The 10002-nt window shown below is 44.9% G+C and overlaps 1 protein-coding gene across 1 annotated transcript; it reads right to left on the bottom strand.

The window, feature by feature from the left end:
• Window positions 1-716: 716 nt before the first annotated feature.
• SAYSD1 (SAYSVFN motif domain containing 1) lies at window positions 717-5309 on the bottom strand. The gene is made up of 2 exons (XM_082251732.1): window positions 5106-5309; window positions 717-1085 (listed from the first exon to the last, which is right to left on the bottom strand). The coding sequence occupies exons 1-2, from the start codon at window positions 5304-5306 to the stop codon at window positions 774-776; spliced, it is 513 nt and encodes a 170-aa protein (XP_082107858.1). The 5' UTR covers window positions 5307-5309; the 3' UTR covers window positions 717-773.
• Window positions 5310-10002: the final 4693 nt, after the last annotated feature.

The raw sequence follows: 10002 nt of genomic DNA, 5'->3' as shown, positions 1-10002 counted from the left end.
CCCGGCCATACTAGCTGGGGAAAGTTACACTGGGACCCGAAAGTGCCATTTTACCCGTTTCTTCTGGGTCAGTAACAGGAAGAAAAGATCAAAGAACATTTGAAGAAGATCTTCCCCCCCTTCTACCCGGTGGCATCCCTGCCCCACGAGTCCTGCGTCTGCTGATGGATGCGTGGAGCTCAGGAAACATGGAGGGGTGGTGACAGCTGGCTTGAGAGATTTACACAAACTCTTAACAGCTATGTAACCCCCCCCAACCACCATCACTGATGTACTACTGTAGATACATCGGTGGCAGTAAAGGAATTTAAGGACCTCCATAAGGTGAAGAAAATCCTGAAAACATGTCCTGGGGATACTGGAGGGCTGAGGTTGGGAACCATTGTACTAAGCAAATTGAATATTCCCTGGATGAACAATCTCTGGTGACTTTAGGAATGCCTCCGTTTTTCCGGTTCCATTTTAGGAGAAGATAGCAGCAACGGCAGTGAAATTGTAAGGATGCTTTCCTGAGATAGAGAAGAAATTAGAGCTGCACTTTGGCCATCACCTTCCGTTGCAGTTAAAGTGTCCCCTGCCTGGTGGGACATTCCATTAGACATGGGAGGCACTCAACAATTTGCAAAAAGAGGGGTGTGCCAAGCAGGAGGAGGACACATGGCAACAACGCATCGCCTACAAAACCTGATAAGGGAATGACATCCTGGCAATCTGGGTCTTTCAGGCTTTTTATTAATTTTATACATCTAGAATTTAAGCCCTATGTCTTGTAACTATATTCCAGCCAATGATCCGTACTGCAGTTCCCTCTCAAACTGTTCGGCGGTCAATGTCCCTTCTATGGCCTCACATCCCGGGTTGAAGACGGAGTAGGCGCTCTTCTCTCCTTTCCTTCTCTGCCCAGGCCTACGAGTTCCTTCATACAGCCAATAAAACATGGAGAGGACAAAGTACACCAGTCCAAACTCAAGTTCTACAAAGAGTCCCAGCAGAACCAGCCACAGGAGGACCTTCAGGAGCAGGGTGACCTTCCACATAGAGCCGGTAGAAGATGTGTCATCGAGGGGTGCTGCTTCTTCTCTGATCTGTAACGGAAAATGTGTTATTTATTATGCTTAACCTCTGGGTTCATGACCTCCCCCTTTGTTTGCCCCAACCCCAGAGGTGTAACTAGAACCTTCAGGGCCCGGGTGCAAGAAACCATGAAGGGGCCCCCCCCCTGTCTCCTGGCCGGGGCCCTTCCTTTCAAGCCTGTGGCTCTTCCCACTGATCCTGGGGCCCTTTACTCTCGTTGCCGGGCCCTTTATTATGGTCCTGCGGTGGGACCCTTTCACAAGTTCTGCAGTGGGCTCTGTTCCTGCCATCTTGGGGCCTCCCCACAGTGGTGGCATGCCAGGGCCCGGTTGCAATTAAGACCTTTGCTATCCTGTAAGTTCACCCAATGGTGTCAGTAGTTTTTATTTTTCTGGTGATTTAATTGTATTATTTTTTATCATTTTATTTAATTTTTTTACAATGTGACTGACTATGACTCTGTCCATTCAGAAAAGGAAGGAGCTGGTAAATTACATATTTACTGACCCCTTCCTGGTTCTCTATTGTGACACATCCCCTGCAGCAGCCAGAAGGAGAGGGAGCACAGTGGGGGGGGGGGGGGCGCACAGTGGGAGGGGGGGGACCAGGGGAGCACACAGGGGCCCAGAGACAGCAGAACACAAGTGAAGTGGATAGGAGGAGTGGCGGGGGCAGCATACAGAGGAACCAATCTCCTCCATTTTCCTCCTGCAGCTACTGGAGGAAAAAGGAGGACAGTGATTTCTCTACATGCTGCCCCCGCCACCCCTCCTATCCAGGTGTACAGGGGAGCCACACAGGCCCCCCGGAGCATTGGGCCTGGTTGCAATTGCAACCCCTGCAGTTACGCCCCTGCCCAACCCCCATAGGAGCACCCCTAACCCCCTGAGCAGCCCCAGTCCATATAAAAAAACTGTGGCATTTAGATCCCTTCTAGCACACCCAAAGTCCACAGCAAAGTCTGTATTCACAATGTCCTTTGAACTGTTTGCCACCCAGTAATCACAGGTAGATCTTCAATGAGGGAGATAAAAAAAAAAAAATCTTCTCCAGACCTAGGACTTCAAAACAGTGCCCTCCAGCAAATACTCCTTTAGCAGCCACATTCTGGACACCTCCTCCCAGAGATTGGCTTTGGCATGATGAATATTCATACTGGTTATCTGCATCTCCCAGCCCTATATTCTGGAAGCTTCTTCTAGAATCAGGTGGGAGAAATCAAACACCCAGCTTAGGAATCCCTGAATAGACAAAAACAATCACTGCTCCACTCACTACAGCATAACCAAAAACCAAAATTTACGTAGCAGCCCAGCTAGGAGTGTACTACATCTTTATATGTACTTTTTCGCAGGTGTCTTTGGTCTGATATCACAGGTCCTCTTTATGTGCCTCTTGGGGGTAGGTAGATCCTGAAAAACTGAAAATTGCCAAACATTTGGCAATTTTCCTCAGCCGCTACTGGGACACAGCCCATCACATTGCCTAGCCAGAACCTGACCATTCACTATTGCTGATTGGTGGCTTCTTGTGCCTCCAACCTGATGAAAAGAACTATGCATAGACATCATTACTCACTGCTTAACCTGTGCACTAAACTATAAAAACACCTCCCTCCCTTGTGCTCTTCCAATCTTGTGGGAACAGTTTGGGGAAGACCCTTTTCTGTTCCACCATGACTGTGCTCTTGTGTACAGAGACAGCTCCATAAAGACATGGTGTGACCATTTTGGTTTTGAAAAACTTGAGTGTCCTGCACAGAGCCCTGATCTCAACCTTACTGATGATAAGTCAGGTCTTCCCATTCAACATCAGTACCTGACCTCACAAATGATGCAAATCCCTGCAAACACTCTCCAAAATCTCGTGGAAAGCCTTCCCAGAGGAGTGGAGAATGTTATAGCCACATAGAAGGGAAGGATTAGGTAATAGCCATGGTTCTTACTGACGGGTAATGTTAATCCATTACACAAGATATTGTAGACAACTGTGCTCTTCCAGCCTTGTGGTAACAGTTGGGTGAAGACCATTTTCTGTTCCACCATAACTGTCCACGGAGTACAAAGCCAACTCCATAAAGACATGGTGTGACCAGTTTGGTGTGGAGGAATTCAAGTCTCTTGCACAGAGCACTGACCTCAACCCTACTGAACACCTTTGGGATGAATTGGAATGCAGATGGTAAGTAAGGTCTACTCATCCAACATCAGTCCTGTCCTTGGAGGTTCATAACTAAAGAACTCTATCAATAATGGTAATGGGTTCACCCCACTCCAAACCGATACACTGTATGGCCCAAGGGATGTGGACACTCCTCCAAATTATGGAGTTAAGGGTTCTCTAGTGAAGGGTCCTGTTTTCTACTCCATCATACAAAGACATTGTAGACAATTGTGCTCTTCCAACCTTGTTGTACCAGTTTGGGGCAAGACCCTCTTCTGTTCCACCATGACTGTCTCCTGTGTACAAAGCCAACTCCATAAAGACATGACTTGACCAGTCTGGTGTGGAGGAACTCAAGTGTTCGGCACAGATCCCTGACCTCCACAATACTGAACAGTCTAGGGATGCACTGAAATGAAAATTCTGGGCCGAAACCGAAAATGCAGGATGCCCTTGGCCGAAAACTGAAACCGAAAATGACTTTTTTCCCCCAAATGATTTTAAAATAGATAGAATAGGGTCATACACCAAAAACAGGCAGCGACGTACACCTGTAGCTGCCACCCTGTCACAGTATATGTACTGTGACTGGTTGGCAAGTGGTTAATTTAATTACCAATGGTATTAGTATTATGCAGCATGAGGGGGTAAATGTATTGCCACTGCTGGTCACTGATACATTAGTGACCGACCAACCAGTGGCAGTTAATTAACCCCTTTGTGCTGCATTAGTGCAACCAGTATCAGTGTTAATTAACACTGGTTACACTGATACTGGTTGCACTAATGCAGTACAAAGGGGTTAATTAACTGCCACTGGTCGGTCACTAATGCATCAGTGACCAGCAGTGGCAATACATTAACCCCCTCATGCTGCATAATACTAATACCATTGGTAACCTCGCCTCAGCGCCCCCCCCCCCCCTCCTGCCTCAGCATCCCTCCCCATCCCAATGATGCAATCTCCTTACTCTCAGCTCCTCCCACGTCCTTCATTTCAAAAGACCCGCCTCCCGGTGATGTCACTACTACTACTATGATGTGCATAAATGAACTAACACACCTGGCGGGCGGGCGGGCGAGCGGCCGCTAAAAGCTATAACTAAGTGAGCCCTTCACTTCCCTGTCAGCGGAGATACCCGCCTGATAGGGAAGTGAAGCGCTCACTTAGTTACAGCTATTAGTGGCCGCTCGCCTGCCCGGTGTGTTAGTTCATTCATGCACATCGTAGTAGTAGTAGTGACATCACCGGGAGGCGGGCCGCCGGCCAGAGGCGGGTGTTTTGAAACCTGCGCTGCGCCCGCGGCGGGGGTCATCATTAATAACGGAATCTTTAACCCATTTTCGGCCGAAATGGAATAAGCCCATTTTCGGTCGAAAATTTTGGTTGGCGAAATTTCCGTGCACCACTACTGAACACCTTTGGGATGAACTGGAATGCCAACTGTGAGCCAGGTCCTCTAATCCACCATCAATACCGGACCTAACAAATGGGCACAAATTCCTACAAACACCCTCCAAAATCTTATGGGAAGCCTTCCCTGAATAGTGGAGGATGTTATTACCACAAAGGGGGCAACTTCATATTAATGGCCATGGGGAGAGGGGAAAAATTCCATATTAATGGCCTTGGGTTTGGAATGGGATATCCAACAATCACATAGAAGTGTGATGGTATTTTTAAGTCTAATTGTCTTTATCTCTTTTGCACTTCCGAAAAACCATTGTAAAAGTCTTATTCTCAGGTATTCCATTTTTGAAGACATTGGGCAAAAAAACCCTTTTATAATAATAGGGATTAGAATATTTGATGTTCCAAGTAGATGACCAATCTTTATAAGGCTTCTTGCATCAGTGTCCCATCTTACCTGTATTGTAGAATTCATGTTCTGATGATGGGATATCTCAGGTGTTGTCCACCTGCTGCAGACAAGGTGAATTCTCTCTTTCAGTCTCTGTGTTATTGATTTTTTTGCTTGCTCCCTTCGTGTCTGACTGTCGTTGGTTTGCCCATCTTCCTGGTGTTGTTTAGATTTCCTCGCTCTGTATTCCGCCAACCTCTGTTCCATCAGTCCCTGTACAACAGACAGGAAGAACAATGGGAGAGGATCAGTACAATAGAAGGTCTATTTAGAAAAAAAATGCTGAATGAATGTCACAAACAAACACCATCTTGTGCCTATTACATTTATTTCTTATGATCCTCAGCTCCATCTAGTGGAAAAAATGTGTTGTTTTCCTTATTGAGTTATTTTTAGGTGTCATTAGCTACCTGGACTACTAGATGTAATTAGGTACTTGGGAGTAATTTGGTACATGGACTACTAGGAGTAATTATGTACCTGGACTACCGTACTAGATGTAATTATGTACCTGGACCACCACTAGGAGTCATCATGTGCCTGAACTCAGGGCTGCTGTTAGAAATCACGGGGCCCCATACAGCCTACCTGGCAGGGCCCCCTCCCCGAATGTGTCAAGACAATATTTTTATTAAATATACACTAAAATCACTATTAGCGGACACAAACATAACAGAGAACCTGTGTGAATTAGCCCTCCTTTTTAATTGTTTTTTTACATTTTTTAAAGGTAAAAAGGTTTACAATTATTTTATTTTTACGATTTTTTTTAGAATGTTTAATTGTTAGTTTTTTGTTTTTTTTTACAATTTGTTATTTTTTTTTTTCAACAGGACAGGGAAGCCTGCAGCGCTGCGGGAGGGAGGGGGAACTGCACAGTGAAAGGGGGGGGGGGAATCAGAAACAGGCAGAACAGGGAGGGGGGATGGCAGCTGAAAGCTGGCAAGAGGGGGAGAAACTGGCTTTCAGCTGCTGCAGAGAGCCGCACAGGGCTTCCTTCTGTAATTGTCCCTCCGTACCGATTCCCCATGCTGTTGGGGCCCCCCTGTCTGCCCGGGTCCCCTACAGGAGGACTGGTTGTCCTCCCCTATCAGCAGCCCTGCCTGGACTACTAGGAGTAATTATGTAACTGGACTAATAGGAGTAATGACGTACCTGGACCACTAGGAGCAATGAGGTACCTGGACTACTAGGAGTGATTATGTGCCTGGACTACTAGGAGTGATTATGTGCCTGGACTACTAGGAGTGATTATGTGCCTGGACTACTAGGAGTGATTATGTGCCTGGACTACTAGGAGTAATTATGTAACTGGACTAATAGGAGTAATGACGTACCTGGACCACTAGGAGCAATGAGATACCTGGACTACTGGGAGAAATTATGTGCCTGGACTACTGGGAGAAATTATGTGCCTGGACTACTGGGAGAAATTATGTGCCTGGACTACTGGGAGAAATTATGTGCCTGGACTACTAGTTTTAACCACTTCTGGACCGGAAGATTTTCCCCATTAAAGACCAGGCCATATTTTGCGATTCAACACTGCGTTACTTTAACGGACAATTGCGCGGTCGTGCGACACTGTACCCAAATAAAATTGATGTCCTTTTTTCCCCACAAACAGAGCTTTCTTTCGGTGGTGTTTGATCACCTCTGCAATTTTTTATTTTTTGCGCTATAAACGAAAAAAGCAACAATTCTGAAAAAAATAAAATAATATTTTTTACATTCTAATAATATATAAAACATTCCCAAAAAATAAAAAAAATAATAAATGATTTCTTAACATTTTAGGCCAATTTGTTTTCTGCTACATATTTTTGCTACTTTATTCTGCTACGCCTACAAAACTACGGGAAAGATTTATTTTAGTTGTATTGTTTTTTTTTGTTTTTTTTTTTACTAGTAATGACGGCGATCTGCAATTTTTTACGGGACTGTGACATTGCGGCGGACAGATCGGACCCCTAACTGACATTTTTGACACTTTTGGGGGGACCAGTGACATCACTACAGTAATCAGTGCTAAAAATATGCACTGTTACTGCATTAATGACACTGGCAGGGAAGGGGTTAACACAGTAAGTGATCAAGGGGTTAAATGTGCACCTAGGGGGCGTATTTCTAACTGTGGGGGGGCGTGTTTCTGTCGGGGGGCGTGTTTCTAACTGTGGGGGGGCGTGGCTTGTGAAATGACCACAGAGACCTGTGTTCCTATATAGAAGGATCACAGGAGCTCTGTGATCATTCCAGGGAGAAGAACGGTTGGATGTGTTTACAACAGCTGACCGTTCTTCTCTCTCAGCGAGGAGCGATCGCGGGTGTCAGGCGGCAATCGGAGCCGCCTGCCCCGTTCATCGGCATCCCCGCTGCCGAGTGGGGGCGTTTTCCCGCTAGCTGCAGGCGCGCGACTGACGTATACCTACGTCGGTTCGCGCAGGAGGGCCGCCCTTCCGCAGTATAACTACGGCGGGCGGTCGAGAAGTGGTTAATTATGTAGCTGGACTACTAATAGGAATTATTATTGGTCCATTATGTGTATATAAAAAAGGAGCCCTCTTAATGGTTCCACCACCTCTACGACGAAGCCTTTGTTGATGAAACGCATCAGTGAAATGTGTCAGTGGGCATTCCATAGGCAGGGACGGTCTTTTTTGTTGTTTGGAAGAATTTCTTTTTTTTTTTTTTACATCGGTGTGTGGCAGCGTATCTTTTCCCGATAAGCCCAGCCAATTTCCAGATCGCTTTATCTTTATCCCTAAACAGCCCAATCCAAGTGTCGCCCTGGTAAGTCTGATTGCACCATTTATAGTCAGCTTAACCATTCATATAACATTTACCAGTCTAGCTAAAGACTACACAATCCATCAAAATCACAACCGTTACCCGGAGGCCATACATTGGAAGATGTACTCATACAATGTATCTGATGTGATGGTGAATGAATATGAGCTCATCTTCTATGGCTCCATATACAACACTAACCCTGCAGAAAAATGGATTTAAATAAACACAACATTTGTAATTGATCATAAAACCGATCTCCAAATCTCTGAACATCTTCCATCTCCTGCCATAGAGAAGCCCTCAGAAGCTCATCGCCTCCATAGAAAGATGGAAATATAATGAGCACCTTCCACGCTCGGGGCAACGCTGGAATTATCACATCCGACTTTATTTACTCAAACGTCTCCAAAGTGAGCAGTTATAGATACAGGCAGGTGTTGTAATAAAATCCATCCGCACTCATCTTATGGAGGCATGTAAGGTAACAAGATAAAAAAGTAACATTTCTACATCATCTCTGAAAAATAAAAAGTTGCAACAAAAGAATAAAAGTGGTAATAAATAAAAAATGTCCCATATTGCAGCTTACCAATCATTAGATGGGGTGGCTACATTTGTTTTTCTTTTTTTTTTTTTCTTTTAGGCTTTTTTCCCCTCTGTTTTCACTTTCACTGGTGATCTGGCCAGTAATCCACCTCCTATAATGGAGCTCCCCCACTCTGGTTGAAGGAGCATAGGGGGCACTACTAGAAGTATTTATGTACCTGGACTACTGGGGGTAATTACTGTATGTACCTGGACTATTAGGGGTATTTATGTACCTGGACTACTAGGGGTATTTATGTACCTGAACTACTAGGGGTCTTTATGTACCTGGACTACTAGGGGTGTGTATGTACCTGGACTATTAGGGGTATTTATGTAGCTGGACTATTAGGGGTATTTATGTACCTGGACTACTAGGGGTATCTATGTACCTTGAATACTAGGAGTATTTATGTACCTGGACTACTAGGGGTAATTATGTACCTGGACTACTAGGGGTAATTATGTACCTGGACTACTAGGGGTAATTATGTACCTGGACTACTAGGGGTAATTATGTACCTGGACTACTAGGGGTAATTATGTACCTGGACTACTAGGGGTAATTATGTACCTGGACTACTAGGGGTATTTATGTACCTGGACTGCTAGGGGTAATTATGTACCTGGACTACTAGGGGTAATTATGTACCTGGACTACTAGGGGTAATTATGTACCTGGACTACTAGGGGTAATTATGTACCTGGACTACTAGGGGTAATTATGTACCTGGACTACTAGGGGTAATTATGTACCTGGACTACTAGGGGTAATTATATACCTGGACTACTAGGGGTAATTATGTACCTGGACTACTAGGGGTAATTATGTACCTGGACTACTAGGGGTAATTATGTACCTGGACTACTAGGGGCAATTATGTACCTGGAATACTAGGAGTATTTATGCATCTGGACTATTCGGTGTATTTATGTATCTGGACTATTAGGTGTATTTATGTATCTGGACTATTAGGTGTATTTATGTACCTGGACTACTAGGGGTAATTATGTACCAGGACTACTAGGGGTACCAGAACATCTGGAACAGGGAAAAAGTACTAGCAAGTGATTTTAATGAGGCTTAAAGTGAAACTTTAAAAATGAAAAATTCCTTTAAATATCGTGTCTGGGGGGGCCCCCTTAATGTTCCTGTAAAGTGGCGCATCTGTAAGATGTATGGAGCCTGCTGCAGCAATACTGACATTTCTAAAGGAAAAAAGTCATTTAAAACTTGTTCGCGGCTGTAATGTATTGTCGGCTCCCAGCAATACAGGAAAAAAAAAATGGAAATGGTGTAGACCCCCCCCCAGCCCCCCCATCCACACCAGGATCTTCGGGTCTAGTATGGATTTTAAGCCTAAAAAAAAACAAACAAAAAAACAACAGGTCTACAACATATCTATAGATTATAAAAGTGGGGTATGACTGTACCCTGACTCTGACAGGACACTGTGTTGTCATTGGTCAAAGCATACAGGTCAGGTGCATGCTTTGGCCAATCAGTAATTTATTCACTGCACCAGTG

The sequence above is a fragment of the Pelophylax lessonae genome, assembly GCF_965119305.1.
Source record: "Pelophylax lessonae genome assembly, chromosome: 3".
NCBI lineage: Eukaryota > Metazoa > Chordata > Amphibia > Anura > Ranidae > Pelophylax > Pelophylax lessonae.
Note: the sequence above shows the minus strand (reverse complement) of the source record. Positions and strands in the feature narration are given on the sequence as shown.

What these genes read in the sequence shown, in the direction of transcription:
- SAYSD1 (XM_082251732.1), bottom strand. Translation starts at nt 5,306, where the DNA reads ATGGAACAGAGGTTGGCGGAATACAGAGCGAGGAAATCTAAACAACAC. An exon ending in ACATGAATTCTACAATACAG is followed by an intron (nt 1,086 to 5,105) that starts GTAAGATGGGAC and finishes TTTCCGTTACAG; the next exon opens with ATCAGAGAAGAAGCAGCACC.